Source organism: Manis javanica, chromosome 4 (genome assembly GCF_040802235.1).
Source record: "Manis javanica isolate MJ-LG chromosome 4, MJ_LKY, whole genome shotgun sequence".
Taxonomy (NCBI): domain Eukaryota; kingdom Metazoa; phylum Chordata; class Mammalia; order Pholidota; family Manidae; genus Manis; species Manis javanica.
Genome location: NC_133159.1, coordinates 118,179,256 through 118,199,823, shown reverse-complemented (window position 1 = coordinate 118,199,823; position 20,568 = coordinate 118,179,256). Strand labels below are relative to the sequence as shown.

Below are 20,568 nucleotides of genomic sequence, written 5' to 3'. Positions count from 1 at the left end.
CCCACCGCTGTCCCCAAACAAGACCCACACTGAGATTATAACACCACCGTGGGTCTCCGCTCTAGAGATATTTTTGCCTCCTGCTCAATAGCAGGTCTGAAAAAGGCAGCTCATAAAGTAGGCAATTTTCAAAAGCTCCAAGACATAATTCAAAGGAGGGAGGAAACTCCCTCCGAGTTCTTAGACAGACTCACTCAAGCCCTATTACAGTATACCAGCCTGGACCCAGAAACACCTGAAGGAAGACATGTCCTTATGACATACTTCCTAGCTCAAAGCTACCCCGACATTAAAGCTAAACTCAAAAAGTTAGAACAGGGCCCCGCTACCCCACAGACTGAGATCCTAACAGTGGCCTTTAAAGTCTTCCATAACTTGGAGGAGGAGAAAGAACACCATAAACAAAAGGCTGATCAGGCCAATTTCCAAATGTTGGCCCAGCTGATAAAACCACAACCTGGGTGTCCCTCTACAAACAAGCCCCCCCCAGGAGCTTGTTTCAAGTGCAGAAAAGAGGGACATTGGTCAAGGGTGTGGCCCTCCCCCAGATCTCCTACCACCCCATGCCCCAGATGCCACAAAAAGGGCCACTGGGGGGTCTGATTGCCCAACCACTTGAAGGGGAGGCTGGACGAACAACCCCCATCCTAAGCCCGCCGTAGTGGGGCTGGCAGAAGAAGATTGACAGGGCCCAGGGGCTTCTCGCCCGACCATTTCCATCACCAAACAGGAGCCCAGGGTTACTTTAACAGTAGACGGTCACCCCATCTCCTTCCTCCTAGATACAGGAGTCACCTTCTCAGCCTTGCGAGAATACCGGGCCCTACCACGCCTGCCATTACTCCAGTAGTCAGGGTAGGAGGCAAACAGATTTTCCCATTAAACCCCCCCCCTTTTATGCACAATCCAAGACAATCACATACCTTTCTCCCACTCCTTCCTGGTTATGCCCCAGTGTCCCATCCCTTTACTAGGATGGGACATCCTTTCTCTCCTCCACGTTTCCATAACTATATCCACTCCCACAGCCCCCAGTACTCCCTTTCTGATGGCCCTCATAGCCGACAACCCCCCTCTACCCAATGAAAGCTCCAGTTCCACCCTCATTCACCCTGTAAATCCCAAAGTTTGGGACATTACAAGCCCCTCTGTGGCGCTATGTCCTCCTGCCTCTATCAAATTACATGACCCCTCTCAGTATATCTGTAAGGCCCAATACCCCCTAACCACTTCAGCCCTCATAAGCCTCCAACCCATCATTCAAGATCTCTTAAACAAAAACTACCTCAGACCCACTCACTCCCCGTTTAATACCCCCATATTAGCTGTTAAAAAAACCAACGGATCTTTCTGCCTTGTCCAAGACCTTCACCTCATCAACATGGCCATTGTCCCTATCCATCCCTTAGTTCCAAATCCATACACCCTTTTATCGCAGATCCCTGCCTTGGCATCCCACTTCTCAGTCCTAGATCTCAAGGACGCATTTTTTTCTATCCCTCTGGACCCCTCCTCCCAAGATTTTTTCACCTTCACCTGGACGGACCCATACACAAGACATTCTGAACAACTCACTTGGACAGTTTTGCCACAAGGCTTCCGAGATAGTCCCCATATTTTTGGACAGGCCCTAGCTCAGGACCTCAAACAGTTTCATCATGATCACTCCGAGTCCACCTCATTACAATACGTAGATGATCTTCTACTCTGCAGTCCCTCGTGGGAACAGTCTCAACTTGACACTGCCTCCCTACTTAACCTTCTAGCTTCCAGAGGTTACCGGGTATTCCCCGTCAAAGCTCAAATCTCTTCCTCTTCTGTCACTTACCTTGGATTCCTTCTGTCTCAACAAAGAAAGTCCATTACCTTAGACAGAAAACAACTCCTCTCTGACCTGCCCGTTCCCAAAACCAAGACAGAAATCCTTTCCTTTCTAGGCCTGGCTGGGTATTTTAGAGCGTAGATCCCTAACTTCTCCCTGTTGGCAAGACCCCTATACAACCTCAGCAAGGGCCCCCCTGAAGAACCATTATCCTCCTCACCCTGACACTCCTTCATTAAGCTCCATCAAGCCCTTGTGGAAGCCCCAGCTCTCCATCTTCCTGATTTGTCGAAGCCCTTCTCATTATACATCCATGAAAGGTCCAGTCAAGCACTAGGAGTCCTAGGCCAATATTATGGTCCATCCTTTGCCTCAGTAGCTTATCTCTCCAAGCAATTGAACCCCACAGTTCAGGGATGGGCCCCCTGCCTAAGGGCATTAACTGCTGGGCAGCTCTTGCAGAAAGAAGCTCATAAACTAACATTCGGGGTGCCCCTTACCATTCTGTCCCCACATCACCTAAAAGATCTCTTAACTTACAAAGTTTACAGACTCTCCCTCCCTCCAGACTCCTGACCTTACTGTCCTCTTTCCTCCAAAATCCAGACATTTCTTTCCTCCCCTGCCAGCCCCTGAATCCGGCCACTCTTCTTCCTCTACCCTACTCTCCTCATACTCCCTCGCATGATTGCCTGGAAGCCCTTCACAACTTCCTTCCGTGCCACTCCACGATCTCTGAAGGAGCCCTCTCACACTCCGACCTCATCTGGTTTACTGATGGGTCCTCCTTTAAACATGAAGGCACCCATTATGCAGGATACACAGTAGTCTCCCTCAAAGATGTCATTGAGGCACGAGCCTTACCCCCTGGTACAACCAATCAGCAGGCCGAACTCATTGCAGCCACCAGAGCTTGCACTCTGGCCCAGGACACGTCTCTCACACTGTACACTGACTCCAAATACGTATTCCACATTCTCTTGTCTCACGCGGCAGTATAGAAAGAATGAGGCCTCCTCACCACAAAATGAAATTCCATCACTAATTCAGCCTTAATTACTAAACTTCTAGAGGCTTCACAACTCCCACACCGACTAGGCGTAGTCCACTGCAAATCACATCAAAAGGAAGACTCCCCCATTGCAATAAGTAACAACAAAGCCAACAGAGAAGCCCGGTCAGTTGCCCTATCAGAAGACACACCAGACAACAATCCGTCTGCCCTTGCGGTTTTAGCCTTATCACAAGACACCCTCTGTTCCCAGGACAGAGTCTCTCTTCTGCTTCTTACATGATCTGTTCCATCCCAGCCCCCAATCCTTGATCCACTTTTTACAATCCTTTTTTTCTCTCTCTCCTGAAGACAAAACCCTACTTAACCAAATCACCCGCAGGTGCACCATCTGCCAACACACTAACCCTAATACCCCCCTCAAGGCCCGAACCTTCCCGGCTCATCAAGCAAGGGGTAATGTCCCCGCCACAGATTGGCAAATAGACTTCACTAACATGCCCCCTGTACGGCGTACCAGATACCTACTCGTGTTAGTAGATACATTTTCAGGATGGGTCGAAGCTTTCCCCACCACTAACAAACGAGCGTCCGCGGTTGCCTCTATCCTCCTCACCCAGATCTTTCCTAGGTTCGGGATGCCCACTTCCCTCCAATCAGATAACAGCCCTGAGTTCACTGCCCAAATTATCCAGAACCTCTCCAAGTCACTCTCGCTCCCCTGGCATTTACATTGTCCTTATCGACCACAGGCTTCGGGAAAAGTAGAAAGAACCAATAGGACTCTAAAGGACATCCTGACCAAACTATCTCTTAGAGCGTCGTTCACTTACTTCCCTTAGCTCTACTCCGCATTCGAGCCCTCCCAAAGAAACCTTCCTTCTTGTTGCCCTTTGAGATCATGTACGGCCGCCCGATTCTACCCCCGGGGCTCCCTTCCCACAAAGGACCAATTCCTCCCAATATGGCCCTTCCGCTATTCTCTCTCCTCCACACTGAATTGTGGAAATATCAGGCTCCTTCCTGATCCATCCGCCTCCCAAAATCCTCCTGTCTTACAGCCCGGCCAACTAGTGTTTTATAAGCCGCCAGAGGATCGGCCCTCTCTCACCCTGAAATGGGAAGGTCCACACCCAGTTATTCTCTGCACCCCCTCGGCCGCCAAGCTCTTACTGCCTGATAACTCTTTCACCCCTTGGATTCATATCTCCAGGTTGAAACCAAATACCCAGGACCCACCTTCTCTGGACACCCAAGACCCATCAGTCACAATCCAGAGTCCTTCGGATACAGCCCAAGACACTGTCTACTCTACCACGCCTCATCCCTCTGATCCCTTGAAACTCCGCATCTCCCGTTCACCCCCTTTGCCATCCATACCTGAATCATGACTTTTTCCTCCTTTACTGCTCTCTCGCTTTTTTCCCTCATTCCTATTGTCTTCCCCGCCACCCCAGCCTCCTTGGTATGGCGATTCAAAGCCAGACAGACTTACACACAGCATCAAACAAAAGTTACTGCCCTCATTGCCACATCAGACTGCCCTCTGAAAGGCTGCTCTGAGCCTTTATACCTCCACTTTCCTCCCTCCACTGAAGTGTTCACTAGCAGCTACCTTTATTCTCCCTACCTCTACTTCCTCTATGACCAAAAACAAGCCTATTGCAGGTGATGGCCAGACACCTACGGGGGATGTCCCTACTGGTCTTGCGCCATTCACTACATGGGTAACTCCCGGTACCCACAGTATTACTCCTCCAACCGTTTCATAAAATATCCCAACAGCTCATTCTCCTTATCAATCCCAGATCCCTGGGACTCTCGATGGGCCGCCGGGGTCACAGCCTCAGTTTACTATGGGGGTCCTCGACCCCCCATGGTACCCTTCATATCTCTCGAGAGTATGTTCCCTCTCACTCCCAGATCTCTCAAGTTGCATCAGATATCGGACATTCCGAAAAAGTCATTATCCAAACTCTTGACGGCACCTCTTTATCTTCTTATTCCTCCTACTCTTGGTTACAGCTCATTCAAGACACCACCATCTTTCTCAACCACACCCTCAACAACGCCAATTGTTTCTTGTGTGCATCACTACAGCGCCCACTGCTGGCCACCGTGCCCCTTGATATTTCCAACTACTCCTTCCATGCAGAAGGACAACCCCTCCGCCCCCTGGCTGACACACCCCTATGGGAACCAGAATATGCAGATAATCTCACCATCCACCACTGTGTAGGCCCAACTCCACCCCCCTCCAGTGCACTTCACTGCCTCTCTATCTACACCCCTACCTCCAGCTCTAAGACTTTTATGCAACTGGGACACTTCTTTTGGTGTAATGGCAGTCTTTTCAACTCACTGCCTCCCAACTCCAATACACCCTGCATTCTCGTCACCCTAATCCCACAGCTTACACTTTACAGCATGGCAGAATTTCTTGAGCTCCAACCTCCCTTGCCCTCGCGCACAAAAAGGGCTGCTTTCCTTCCCATCATGGTCGGTATCTCTTTGACCACCTCAGCCATTGGGGCAGGGTTTTCGGGAGGAGCCTTGGGTCACTCTCTATGGGCAATTAGAGATCTCAATGCCAAACTTGAGGGAGACTTGACATCCACTGCCGATTCCCTAGCCTCTCTCCAAAGACAGGTCACTTCGCTAGCTAAGGTCACCCTTCAAAACCGGCAGGCCTTACATCTGCTTACAGCCGAAAAGGGCGGCACCTGTGTCTTCCTTCAAGAAGAGTGCTGCTATTACATCAATGAATCCGGCATTGTAGAAACTGACATTACCAAACTCACCGACCTTGCCTCCAGCCTCCACTCTGCTTTCAATTCCAACCCATTCTCTTCAATACTAACAAACCCCCTCCTTACCTGACTCTGGCCCATTGCAGGCCCCATAATAATCATTCTTCTTGCCTGTCTCTTCTTACCCTGTATAATAAAGTTCATCAAATCCCAAGTCAGAAAAATCTCTAATCAAACTTTCAACCAGCTTTTACTCAGAAACTATCAGCTTCTGGCCACAGAAGATCCCTCACCCTCACGTAACCTCCTCACCACACGCTGAGATGGACCCCTCTCTCTGCTGGAAACTGTTCCTAGAAACAATGGCCGCAGATGCCTGGCTTCTGGCACCCGTATCCTCTTGGCACCATTGGAATCAACAGGTCCTCAACCTATGGTTACAGGGAACCTTCATTGATTTCCAACCTGAAGAAGTCCACATCTACTCGTCCTTACTGTGGGGAGTCCTATCAACCCTTTCCTCCCAATCCTCAAGCCCTCACTCCCTTCTCCGACCCCGTTCAGCAGGAAGCAGTCAGAGAGAAAGCAACATCCACAACCCCATAGAGGAGAAAGGAGGGAAGGAAGGGCCCCCACCAGTAAGATGGCGAACTTCCGGCTTCTCTTCGGGGTCCTCGGTTCCCACCGGCGCCACCTGAAGCCCAATCACCTCTCGCCCCCCTCCCAATCCCAGCACCTAGCCAATAGCCACCAGCCCCGTAGAAGTAACACCACAATCACCCCATGCCCCTTCCTATATAACCCACACCTTTCCCTAATAAAGCGGAATTCTCTGGTGAATTGCTGCTGTGTGTCGCTCCTTCCTTTCAATAGTGGTTATTATGATCCTGTCATAGCCCAGTCTCTCTCCAGGCTTTATCACTGTGCCAGAAATAACTCATTTTGTCCCCTTCTTTGTTCATTTTTTATCAAAAGACACTGAAGACAGGGTTCTTAGTGAAAATGGTGGAGGAAAGAACTCCAAAATTCCACCCTTCCATGAAAGCAATGAAAGAAATGGAAAAAAATGTCAGAATCAACTTTCATGCCACTCTGGAGAAGAACCCAGGGTTTGTGGTAACTCGGGGAGCACTTAGATGGGAAAAGTGGCTTGGTCTCAATAAGAACCTGGACTTGGTGGCCCATTAACTTACCTAGTCCTGTTCCCAAATCCTCCACCCAGTGGTAGCCATGAAAATAACCCACATTCTTGATACCAAAAGAAACACAACAGACCTCATTTATAATGAATTATTTGACCTGTCTGGTGGCTTCCTGAAAGACTGGCTCAAAACACTTGTCCTTACTTTACTGTACTAAGAACTCACCTGGTGCTGAAGCTGCTACCTGATGGGTATTTGTTGAAAACACTTATAGGTAAATGTTTTAGTCACTGCTCTGTAAGGTAATAAATATCTGTTGGGGCAAACAATACCCTAATCAAAAAGCTTTGGAGGAAGAGCTGGGGAATGAAATATTCATAAGGACTTTGAAAATCTCAGGCATATTCATGGGTCTCTACATGGCTGCATACAGGGCTGTGTACGTGATTGGGAAAGTCCTGAAAAAACCCTGAGCTCTCACTCTTAGCTGACCTTGGCTGACTTGAAGTTCTCCATAAGCAGGAAGTGAGAACTAAGGCAGAGTTGTAAGCCACCTGGCTGAGTGTCAAAGGTTTCCCTCACCGGGCACACAGAGCCCCTTGGCAAAGAATGAGAGATATTTTATTTCAAGGTGTTCAAGTATATCTCTTTCCAGTCATTAGGGTACCACCAAGGTAATAGAACAGAGACTTCTGTGGCCAAACAATACAAGGAATATAGACTCACTAAACAAACAAACAATAAAAACTGCAACAAGCAACAATAAAAACAAACAGCCCTAAGGATGGTGGAGAAAAGTGCAAAAAAATATATTATTACAATACTAGCTGTGGAAAAAATATTTAAGAATAAAGCATTTTTTTAAGACCCTACAGAGTACCAAAGCTTTTCTAAGGATCATCATTCCCATCAGGCCTACTTTGCACCCCCTAATTTCATACCTCATATTCATTTTCTCCCACACTATATGCAGAATCTCACTTTTGGATGAAAAAATCTTGTCTCAAGAGAACATAAAGGAGACCTTTTCTTCAGTCCTTCTTACACCAAAGAACAAACAACTATGTTTTTTCATCTATGTTGTATTCAAAAGATGGGTTTCAATAATTAGAACAGTCCAGAAGGGCAATCTGTCAAGCTAGCCCTCATTTACCAATGAATTAGAAATATTTATAGAGCACTTTCATATGCACAGCACTACTACAGATGAGTGGGAGGAAGGCCCTACAAACAGGAGCATTGACCAGGTCCTGCGGGTGTCTATGGATTTGCTCTAACTGTGCAAGGTCTCAAGAGCTGGTGTGAATGGCATGTTGGGACTGTCATTGGTGGGTGTGACAATGGTCTGAGAAGGCCTCATTGTTGATGGGTGTGGGAGGTTCATGGATTGATGGAATAGCGACCCAACTGCTGGATTTGCTGAGAACAAATTATTTTTCAATGCCTAAACTAACTCCTAACTTAATCATGCTTGGAAGGTTTTAAAAACATACAGTCAATTGTCAGATGACATCTTAAAGTTTGACTTCTTCCTTGAGGTCAAGGTTTGATAATCTAGATGACAAGAGGCTTACTGATAATCACCTATAGGTGAAGACTAATCACAGAACACAGGCCTTCCAGACATCCACTCACCAACAGTGCAGTTATACACTACAAACAGAGAACATATATACCCAGATACCCTTCCACTTCCCACAAAGCCAGTGCACCTGCGTGGGAGGTTTCTATGGGGGTATGAAGACATCTAGGGACATATTTTACTAAATAACTATCCCCTGACAGAGGCCCTGAAAGATCCATTTACTCTTTTAATCAATTAGGCATTTAGTTCCCTGGAGCTTTTCTACAAAGCACTCAGGAGAAGCAGCATTATTCATGCAGTGAAGAAGTAGCCCGTAAAACCCATGGCTTGGCAGAACCCTGAACTGACCACAATACCCTTTCCAAACAAGCCCAGATGTGACCTCAGACTTCCCAGTTAGGTCCAAGCAGCCACTACCACTAAATTGGGATGGGAATTGTAAAAAGAAATCCATTTGCTGTCCTGGAATAAACTCTAGCCCATAGCTCCTTCTTTAAGCCTTTTGTTATTTTTAAACCATTGGCACTTGGATAATTTTAAGCTTTTTGAACACAAGCTTAAATGGGTAAAGGCCATTTCCAAGAATTTTAAGTGTCCTGGAGAGGGTATTATTTGGGATGGTTCTGTCAATATTCACAAATTTGGCAGATAATAGATTATCGTTTGAGTCGTAAGTGTAATCTTTCAATGACTTGTCAAAATCCACATCTCATATTGTTATTCTTAAGAGAAACAAGGGAGGGCATGAACAGGAAGGAATGAATAACAGGTGGAAGAGGAGGAAAACAGAATAGGTGAGAAGCAGAGGGTTCAAAGGTCTGCAGAGAACAGAGCGACTGATGCCAAAAATCAAAGTCTAGGCTATGACAAGAAAAGGGGCGAGCACTGCATTCATCTGACAGGCTTTTCTGGCACCTACTTTGGATGCTTGAAGGCCATGAGGCATCGCTCATATGTCCCCACCATGCTCCAGGCCATGACCAGCCCATCAGCACTGCCAGAGAGGAGATGCCACTGGTCAAAGTACAGACACTTCACAGATCCCTTGTGGCCACTGAGAGTCTGCAAGAAAAGATGCCCATTTTCAGCCCATCTTCATCTCAGCTTGTGACTCCTGCAAGAGCCGAAATTGGAGGCTGTTCTCCACGAATCCCAAAGCCTCAGTCCAGCAGCCTGTGATTACCGCTTACTTGGCATTTGTCTGAGTTGCTTCACCTTTGGCTCTAGGAAGGTCCACAGAGCCCATGCCGCCCTCTCTTCAGAGCACTCTCCCCAGTGAAGTGTGATCAGGGAGAGGCCTGCTCCTGGTGGGTCTGTGGCTGGGGCAGGCCCCATCTTCCTGGAGTACCAGAGAGGCCCAGAGCCTACCCAGAGCACCCCTGGGGCACCCCTGTGCCTTCCGCTGCTAGGTAGACCACAGTGACAAGATTGGTGGGGAGAAGCCCACCAGCCAGACCGCAGCTCGTCACTGTGATCCTGTGTTCCTGGCAACGATACCTCACTACCACTCACCAGGGCCTGGGACGTCACATCCAGAAAGAGCATTTTTTCAATATGAATATTCAATCCTTGCAAAACAGCCAAAGCTCTCTTTTCTTCAGAGAGTAAGGAGAAGAAACACTGTGACTGTTCCCTCACCTCATGCCAAAATGGGGGTAGAATACTCTGGAAGAGGAAAAGGTACTGTACCTCCACGGCTTTCAGTAGATGCTAAGCCCATGTACTGTCCTGAGTCAGAAAGCAGCTTTCTGCCACCACGCCCATGACAACGTGGGTCACCAGGGCCCTGACCACCCCCCGCCCCCCAACTCAGAGTGGCCCCTTGGGCAGGGGGTCCTTCCCCATCTGCCCCTCAGGACCTCCCTTTGGTGACTGAATTTGATTGCTCTAGGGTGGTCTGAGGAGCCATGTGGGGGAGACCATCAGTCTCCTGCAGTCCATCCCCCCATGCCCCGCTCTCCCCACAGCCCACCACCCTCTCACCTTTACCAGCTGGGCTGTGACAATGTGCCACACTTTGACTATCCCCCGCTCACAGCTGCTCACAATGTGGGTGTCATTGATCCTGGTGGCCAAGATGGGGTCTTTGTGTTTAAACGTCTTCAGGCACTTTCCTGTCTGTATGTCCCACTCTGAAAAGCAGAGGCAGAGAGGGGGAGGGGAAGTGGGGAGAGAGGGAGAAGAAGGCGGGTTTCAGTGGAGTTCCACACCCCATTGCAGAAGCTAAGACTAGCTGAGCTGAGCCATCAAGTCAGACCCTGCAGCCTGGCCCAGACCTCCACAGGCTCACCCCCAAGCTCCGGCACCTGCAGCACAGAGCTCCCTGACCATAGGCCCCGGGAAAGCCTGCAAGGTGCAGACCTTGGGCTCTGACCCTGGAACAGCCTTGGGGGCCAAGTGCTGGACTGAGCATCTCCTGTAAGCCTCCTCCTCACACTGAAAACTGCTAGCTATTGAGTAGACCTCAGGAAGATCATGGCGTGTTTCATGGCATCATTCTTCCAGGGTACTATTCTCCTGATCCACTGCTTCTATCCCCAAAGGAAAATAAAGCTATCCATCCTCATTATGTTTAAATGTACCTGAGCCTAACTTTTGGATTTTACTAATTGCGAGACTGTCACAGCTGGGGGCAGCTTTAATGCTGCTCCTACATAGACGGCGCACCAGCAGCTGCCCAGCACACTCCAAGGGTTGGCGGACAGGTGAGTAGAAGGGAAGGTGGGAGAACAGAGCTGAAAAGAAGAAGCTGAAAGTGGGCACCATGTATTCTGGGGTGAAAACATTAAATTTAGCTTCAGCAGCTCCCAGAGCACATCAGTGAGCAGAACGTATAAAATCTAAGACAAAATAAAACCACAGGTGACACTACAGGACACCAACAAGCCGGGCACCATTCGAAGTGCTTGACGTGTGTCTGCCATCTTCAGAAGGCAGGTACTGTTATTATTCCCCATGGCACAGATGGGCAACCTGGGAGGTTCAGGAAACTACTCAAGGTCACACAGGTAGTGAACAGACTGACCTGTGACTCAGACCCAGCCAGTCTGGACCCAGAGGCCACACTCTTCGCCACATACACAAGGTGAACCCTAACTATGTAAGTGTGCTTTGCTTCACTTAGTTTTTATATCTACATTGGCCCTTTTATCAAAGTATCAAAAGAAGTCATCAAATTTTATCAAATGGGAAAATTGAAAGATGAATTAAAAGGTTCATTGGTGAGATGCCCTGGTTTAAAGAATTGAAAAGTAGAGGGTTGCCTTTCAGGTCTCTAACTGACTCTTTTTTATTGGATCTTTGCAGGTGGGAAGAGCCCAGGGGAAGCAGGCAGGCCCATGGCAAGGGCCAGGATTAGGGTGAGGAGGGAGAACTTTGGATAGTTTTTTCAGCATGCATTTTGTACATTAATTTTGATTTTTTAAATACTGCATTAAAACAAGTGTCTCGATTACCGAGGCTCCTTTGGTGCCCCCTTAAGTTGCACGCCTGGGATGAGGACCTAACTCCCTTTGCCCCAGTTCTGGCCCTGCCACTGGCCCCACAGGCTCAGAGGCCTTGTCTGCCCTCCCATCTTCAAGTCCCCACCTTTCAGCCTGTTCTCTTCTCCTCAGAGCAATCATGGCAATGAGACTAGGAGGGCAAAGCAGGCGTGGGTTGGGTACCTTAGGCAGGTCTGAGTGTTGCATACATAACACCATCCAGTCTCCATTTCCTATGTGTTTCTCCTCCACCCGTGCCTAACATGCTGTGGTTTCCTGGCCCTTTGCTTCTCTGTTCACTCTTTCCTCCTGCTCTGCTGGGGAAATTTCATCCATACCTGGGGCCTCCACCTTTCATTGCAACTTACAACCACTCAATTGACATTATCTGGAGCCCCAAACCAGTAAAGCCCTCTGCCATCCTCACCTGATGTCCTCAGGAATCCCACACTCTTTGTATTAGCTTCCTATTGCTACTGTAACAAATTTCCACAAGCTTAGTGGCTGAAAATACAGTTTACTCTCTTACAGAAGTCAAACGTGACTGCACTAACGTCTAAGATCAAGGTGTCAGGAGGGCTGTTTCCTTTATGCAGACTTTTCCTTCCTTTGCTACCTCCTGAAATCACCCACATGCCTTGGCTCATGGGCCCCTCCCTCCATCTTCAAATCCAGCAATGGTGCATCTAACCATTCGAACTTAATCACATTGCAAAGTCCCCTCTGCCCTGCAAGGTAATGTAGTCACAGATTCCAGGGATTAGGATGTGAACATCTTTGGTTGGCCATTATTCTGCTACCACTCAACCTGTCCAAAATTGAAATCAGCACCTCCTCCTTCTTCCTCCCGTCTCCTCCTCCTCCCCTACAGTCCCTGCTTCCATTAATGGCACCTCCATATACCCAGTGGCCTGAGTTCAAAAGTCTGGCCTCTTCATCTATCCTTCGGTCTTCCTCACTTTCCTTATCCAACTGGAGGTGACATTCTGCCAACTCTCCCTCTAGAAATCTCCCTCTGGTCTGTGCCATCTCACACAAACTCACATGCACCTGACTTTCTTCACACTCGACTGTTCACAGATATTCTGAAGATGCCACAGTCATTCTCTAAACTGAGTGGTGTCTTGACTTGTCCTTCCCACCTAGTCACCCCTCTCCACATCTTTCTTCCATACTATCCTAGAGTTCCCTTCCTCAAACACACATTTGGTCATGTCGATTCTCAGCTTAAGAGGCAGTTGTGGCCTCCCATGTCCTATAGAATCAAGCTCAATTTCCTACCCTGATGTAGAAGGCCCCTGACAACCTGGCCCCAAACAGACTTACCAGCCTTAGTGCCAATTCTACACATGGCAGCTCAGCCGTACCAAGCAAGGGGAAATTCTCTGAATACTCTGTTTTCCCCAACCTTCTGTGGATTTGCCTGTTCTGTTCCTTCTGCCTGGAAGGTCCCACACTCTATCTCTGCCTCCAGAATTACTCATCCTCAAGACCACACACAAATAACACCCTGTCTGTGGTGTTTTCCTTTGTACCCCTATTTCCATGGTCCCTTAGAACTCCACATGTTGATCAGGAGCACATGATTTAGAGTCAGATACCCTGAGTTCAAATCCACTCTCTACCACTTGGCAGCTTTGATTTGGGGCAAGCTGTTATTCTCTCTGAGTTTTGGATTCCTCATCTGCATCCACCCCACAGAGCTCTTGTGAGTGATGAATAAGATAATATATAGGTAAAGCACCTATCACGATCACAAAGTTAGTATTCGATAAATGGCAGCTGTTACTATTCACATATTTATTATATCCTCATTATATATTTATATATCTATCTTCATTAGGAGACCATGAGCCTCTGGAGGAAATAAAAAGCCATATCAAAAAGGCCAATCACATTCATTTTTTTCCTTAGCACCTAGCATAATGTCTAGCATATTGTAGGTATTCAACAAACAGTTGTTGAATGAATGGATCAATAGATACAAGGATGTGTGGATGGATGGATGAATCGAAAACTAAATGACTGCCTATACAAATGAGCAAAACAAGTATTCTGGCAACCCGTGGATTTGGGAAAACTTTGTAAAAAGTTTAAGGCATTTCTTTCTCACTTTTCACCTGGCAATCTCTTGCTCCAGATACCAGCCTGTTCTTACATAAATCCATGCAAGTGATTGTCCCCTGGTGGCCACTGAAGATTCGTATGCAAGCCCCACTTTCCAGATCCCAGTATCTGCAGAAATCAGGCCAAAAAAAATGTTTTTGAGGTTTTCTGAGGGCCCAAGGGAGCATACTGTATAGACTTCCTTTGGATCAATGGGTAGTTGGAAGACGGCAAAGTTGCATGGTCAAGCTCAGAATTAGAGGCCTGGATTTGAATCCCAGTTACACCTATTAGGTGTAACTTTGGGAAAGTTACTCAATTTCTGTGTAAGTTTCATTTCCTCACTGATAAAATAGAAATGATAATAATAGTGGTTACCTCATAGAGTTTTTGTGAAAAATTAAATACACAAATGCACCAGTTGTCAGCTAGGGGTGATTTGCATCTGTAGGGGACATTTGACAATATCTGGAGACATTTTTGGTTGTCACAAGTGTGGAGAGAGGTGCTGTTAGTACCTAATGTGGAGAGTCCAGAGATGTTGCTGAGCATACTAGAATGCACAGGACAGCCTCCACATGAAGAATTTTCCAGCCCCAAATGTCAATAGTGCTGAAATTGAGACACCCTGCATTAATGCATGTAACGTCAGAACAGTGACCAACATGCAGAATATGCTTGATAAATGTTAGTTGGTATCAGATGGAAGAGTTCCTGGATAAGTTACTGAACCATTCTGTACCTCAGTTTCTTCATCTGTAAATTGGAGATAATAATGGTACTTACTTCATAGAGTTAGTATGATACATGACACATAATAATTGATTAATAAATGTTCCTTTTGTTTTCCTTGGGATGTTTTAAGCTTTCTCTTCTAACATTTCCAAAGGTCCTATGGCCTTTCCTGTTTGTCAGACCCTATTATGCACCTACAGTGCATTTAATGATGCCCCAGTGGTCTGAAAAAAAGCATGACTTTAATTTCTGTTTCTAGCAAAATGGCCAACCATGTGTCCAGATTTTTTTTCTTATTTATGCAGAAAAAGTATTTGATAAACACTTTTAGGAAAATAGGAATAGAGGGAACTTCCGTGATTTAGGAAATCTATAAAACAGTCATAACAGCAAGTCTTACGCTTAATGGAGAATGCACTCTCTTCAAAAAGGCAACAAGAAAAAGATGCCTGCTTTCACTGCTACTGCTTAACTGGGAGGTCTAAGCGAAGTTAGATTGAAGAAAAAGAAAAAGGTAGTATAAGTATTAGAAAAGAAGATGATACATTATCATTATTTCCAGTTGATAATATCATCTACATAGAAGAATCAAATCAACACTCATACTTTTAGAACTAATAAAAGGTTACCAAGGTTGCTGGATATAAGATCAGCCTATAAAAATCAACACCATTTCTCTATACCAGTAATAACCAACTTGAACATATAAACATTTTTCATTTCATTGTGATACCATTCACAACATCAGTAAAATGTTTATAGATATGAAAGAAGAATACACCAGACTTTTATAAAGAAAAGTGTAAAGTGCTAAGAAATAACAGAATAAATGTGTTGCCCAGATTAGTCTATCAACTCAGTACAACTCAATCAAAAGTCAAGTTAGATTTTTTTAAGTGTATAATCTTACTCTAAAAACTGAAAAAAAAAACTGTCACTAAGTTACAAAGAAAAGGAAAGTGAAGAGTAGAACTTGCCCTACCATCATATATTAAAACATTCTGCAAATACATAGCTAAAAACAAAACAAATTCAAAAAATTTTAAGGAGGGTAGTCCCAATCAAAATCCAGTAGGTTATTTGTGAATATCAGCAAAATTTATATGGAAAAGCATAAGACCCAAATCTCCAATACAATATTGAAGGAAGGGAACAAGGTTGGGGGACTGACACTACCCCATTTCAAGGCTTGCTATAAAGCTACAGTAATTAAGGCAGGGTTGTATAGGTTAAAGAATAGACAAGTAGATCAATGGAACAGAATAGAAAGCCCAGAAATAGAACCCTACAAATCCAGTCAATTGATGGCAAAAGCAATACAATGGAGCAAAGACAGCCTTTTCAACAAATGGTGCTGGAACAACTGGACATCCACATGCATAAAAGTGAATTTAGACACAGACTTTATACCCGTCAGAAAAATTAACTCAAAAACTCATGTACATATGTACCAGACACACATCCAAGAATATCTGTGGCAGTACTCTTTGAAAGAATGAAAAACAATAAACAATAAAAATATCTATCAACAGAAGAATGAATGATTTATAATATATTCATCCAATAAAAACTAGACCTCAGTGAAAATAAATTAATTTCTGCTACCTGCATCATATGGACGAACCTCAAAATGATAGTTCAGTATAAGAATCAAGTACAGAGATGATTTTTTAATATAATTCCATTTCTGTTAAGTTCAAAAATGGGCAACAGTAATCAATATATTTGGAGTTATACAAATAGGTAGCAATCAATATATTTGGAGATATATAAAGAAATATAAGGGAATAATTAGTATGAAATTTAGGATACCATTACCTCTGCCTGGGAGGAAGAAAGAAGCAATGAGAGGCATGTGGTGGGATTTGGGGGTGGTGATGTCCTGTTCTTGGCCTGACTAATCAGTACATGGGTACTTATCATATTGCTTAAAAATATGTGTATATATACATGTTTAAACACTATTTTGCTTCTAGCCCATTTTCCATGCCCACAAAAATCGACTTTTCCCTGCAGGAATCTATAAAAAGAAATATAAATTATGCTTTCATCTAAGAATCCTTAAAAAGATACTTTCTGATTCATAGTCTACAACAAGCAAATAGACCTGATATTTGTTGTAAATCTATCTCATTCAAAATTTAAACAACATGCAGATTCATAGTTTTTAACCTTGCCAAAAAAATTTGAAAATGTGGGCTATTCTAGAAGTCAGTATTGTGTAGGATAACTTGGCAATAAATACGAAAAGGCATGCATGTTTCTTCCCCAAGCTGATTTTGGGCTCTGGGTGGGGCGGGGACCACAGCCGCCTTGGACTGCTCACCTGATACTCAGGTCATAACTCCCACTCAGTAGAAAGTTTTCCTTCTCACACAAGAAGAGGGCACGGACACTCCCAGCATGGCCTCGGAACTCTATGGGTATCTCCTTTACTTGTACGATGTCCAGAAGCCAGATCTTCCGATTGGATGACACAGCTAACAAATCTCCCCCAGAACAGTGGATGACTCTCTTTCGGTCCCACCTGAGTAGCGGGGGTAAAGGATGATCCATGAAAGAAGAGTTAGTGTCCTTGCTGGCACTCACTGGGTACAGTGGCTTTCACCTGCTGCAATGGTTTAGGAAAATTCAGGGCCGTCCAGCAAGGGATGCAGCAAAAGGCAAGGCCTAGTATTAATGGGCCCTGGTGGATCCCTACCTCATACTATAACAAAATTCCATTTCAGGTAGATTTCAAACCTACAGGCAAAAGGCAAAACTATTAAAAAATTCTGCTAATGTATGATAAATTCCCAAGAGAATAGAGTATGCATCATCTCCCAAATTTAATCAAACATGGAAATCTTTTTTTATTGGCAAACCTCAGTGGAACCGGTTGAGAAGCCCTATACCCACTGTATATCCCACTGTTACATTTTTTTCCTTAGCCAATATCCAGGGAGCATATATCAGGTTCAAAGTCCTGTGCTAATAGGTACCATGGGAAATATAAAGATGAATAAGAGGACCTTGCCCTCAAAGAGCTCGTAGTCCAATAAAACAGGATGAGTTGAATTAATTTTCCAATCATAAAATTATCAGCACATAAATAAAATATGAGCAGGATGACCAAATTTTATTGTCCAAAATGAAACTTTTTTTTACTTTGAAAGAGGACACTATTATTAATTACTTTGGGACTGCATCATAAATTGGGATTGTTTCAGTCAACAGAGATGTATAGTCACTCTAAATATGAGGAGAAATTCTTGATTTTTTAATTAAATATTTGATATGTCATATCTAGAGTTTGACCAGTCATCATCTCTTCTAAAGAGCACTTGTCACCAAGCTTTTTTTAAAAGTACTAACTTCTCCCTTTTCCCTGACTGCTGTCTTCCCCCTAGTGACTGATCAAAATGCAATTTGTCAGTAAGATTCATGGCCAAAACTAAAATAGAGGTGATTTTTACAAACTCTTATGAATGAAAAGTGAAGTCCTAGGCCTGAAGTCTGCCAGGAAGTTGATCATTAAAGGGTCTTCTTATGGCATATCCCAGTGATGCCACACTATGCAGTTATCATTAACACCATTTTCATGCTTAACATGGAGAGATATCCACAGCACTTAGCTGAACTGGATGGCAGAAATACGCAAAGAAAAACACTCTAGGACAGACATCAGTACAAACGGTGCTTATCTCTAGGTGACAAGATTACAGAAGACTTTCACATTTCTCTATACATTTTCTGGCATTTGGTGGATTTTTTTCCCCCAACAAGCATATATTACTTCCAAATTAGAATGAAACATTCGGGATACTTCAAGAAAAGAAAGATTACATGTATGTGAATTGTACAAAACATCATTGGTCAGCATACCCAAAATTTATAAGGGGAAAGTGTTCTCCACCAACTGCTGAATGGTGCAAAAATGAAGCACCTGCTCTCCAAATGGGACCTCATGTTAGTTTGGGGCTGGAGGGTGAGGTGAGGAATGACTGCCTTCCCAAACGAATGGAAGTCATGGGAATCCTGAGATGCCAGTGTGGGTAGTTCAAGGGTCCCTGAAGACCTGGATTCTGACCCCAGTACCTACGTGTCAGAGAGAACGTGGATATTGTAAGTCCCACAGAAGACATTTCTCTCCTCCATCTGGACCTGCTGAGTTTCCTGGCCCTGGCATGCAGTCTACAGGTTGTAGTCATTCTAACAAGGGAACACTTGGAGTCAAAGTATGGCAGCAAATTTACTCTGGACCCCAGGTGCACATCCTCAGGGTATCCCCAGGCCAGGGCACAGGGGCCCACAGACGCTTTCTCTGTGGCTGTGCCATGTGGGGATGGGGAGGGGCCAGCAAGCAGGCACTAAAGTGATCTGGGAGTTAGAAAGTATTGAGTCAAGGGTCTTAATTCTTCTTCCACCTCTGCATTTTCAGTGTTCTGATTTTATGAAATTTTGATGTCACTGGTAGCTCAACCTTTCCAAAACTGAGCTCGGAAAGGATATGCTCACAAGACAGTCACAGGTGCCCTTTGAACAGCTATTTCACAAAAGTCAGGGTTTCCTGTTTTATTGCATATACCTGATAGTACAAAGCCTGCTCACAGAACTCAAGCCATATGAGAAATTACTGCTACACACTATGCATCTGCACTTCAAAGGTTTCATGCATCTGCAACCTTAATTTCTCCTTACAGCTGCCTCACAAAATACATCATTTGTCTGACAAAATACCCTCATCATTTTATGAGGTATCTGGGCCTCAGAAATCAATGTTATCAAGCGTCAACAAGGGTTCTTCCCTGCCCTTTCCAATCCCTCCCTTCCTTCCTTCTTTCTCCCTTCCTTCCCACCCTCCCTCCATCCCCTCAGCACACACTTTCTGAGCAGCTATTGCATGCCAGGCATGCCAAATTCCAGACTCCCAGTTCCACTCCTTCCCAGCCATACTCTTCACTCCCCAGGAGCAGCAAATCACACTAGCAGGAAACCAAAAACAAGCGGAGCTCGCCATGAACGCAAAGCAGACCACAGCATCACGTCTGCATCTGGGGATTCCTCCTGGGGGCATCTCTTCCTAAGTCTTCTTCCAAACAGCCTTCTTCTCCATGCCTGTATTCTCTTCCTCTGAATACCTGCTTTCCTCAGCTTACTCTCTTCCTTAACCTTTAACCAAGTAATGATGTCCTCCTAGAAGTCTCTCCCCAGAATCTACCTGCCTGCCCTCCAATGTCAAGCAGTTCTGATATACCACCCACCTACAATTAAACAAGGCTTCCTGGCTTCTCACTGCCCAGGCTGGAATTCCTTGGCTTTTGCTCATCAACTAAGTTGTGAGAGTCTAGAAGCTACATCACGGAGTCATTGGGAGGGAAAAGACCCAGGTTTAAATCCCAGCTCCACCAATGACCAGCTATGAGACCTTGTACAAGTCTTGCAATATCATAGCCTTCATTTCCACATCCATAAACTGGGGGCAATGATATCTACCCAACCTATGGTGAGGATGAAGTAAATGATGCATACAAAGCCCTGGGCACCAAGCTGACACCTATTTGACCTCAGTACGTACTGCAATCCCCATCCCTCGCTAGCACGCACCTTCACCTTTTCCTGGCAGGCCCCTAAACTGCTGAGTCTTGCTCCTTCACATTATTTTCTGATCTCCATACTACTTAACCTGTTTCTCTCTCTTTTCTTAAATTATACATTTCTAAAATATCAAACACTGCCTGGGTAGTCCTTTTTGGTCAGGCAATTACTAGTTACATCACCTACAATAGAAGGGCATTCGCTTTCCTATGCTTAACAAAGCAACAGGGTTGAAAAGAGCAGATCAGTGTTCAACTTGTGTCTCTCACTCCTCTGGCTGCGAGACCTGAAACTCTCTGTGCCTCAGTTTCTTCATCCATATAACAAGTGAAGTGTACGGGCCACTCAAAGATGAAA

General features: G+C 45.3%; 1 protein-coding gene across 1 annotated transcript in view; it reads right to left on the bottom strand.

The window, feature by feature from the left end:
* Positions 1–20,568, bottom strand: part of FBXW10B (F-box and WD repeat domain containing 10B) — a 36,349-nt gene that overhangs the window by 9,740 nt on the left and 6,041 nt on the right. Inside the window, 5 exon segments of the mRNA XM_017659408.3 lie at positions 9,231–9,373; positions 10,295–10,443; positions 13,907–14,028; positions 16,961–17,161; positions 18,716–18,825. Of these exon segments, the coding sequence (XP_017514897.3) occupies positions 9,231–9,373; positions 10,295–10,443; positions 13,907–14,028; positions 16,961–17,161; positions 18,716–18,825 (725 nt within the window).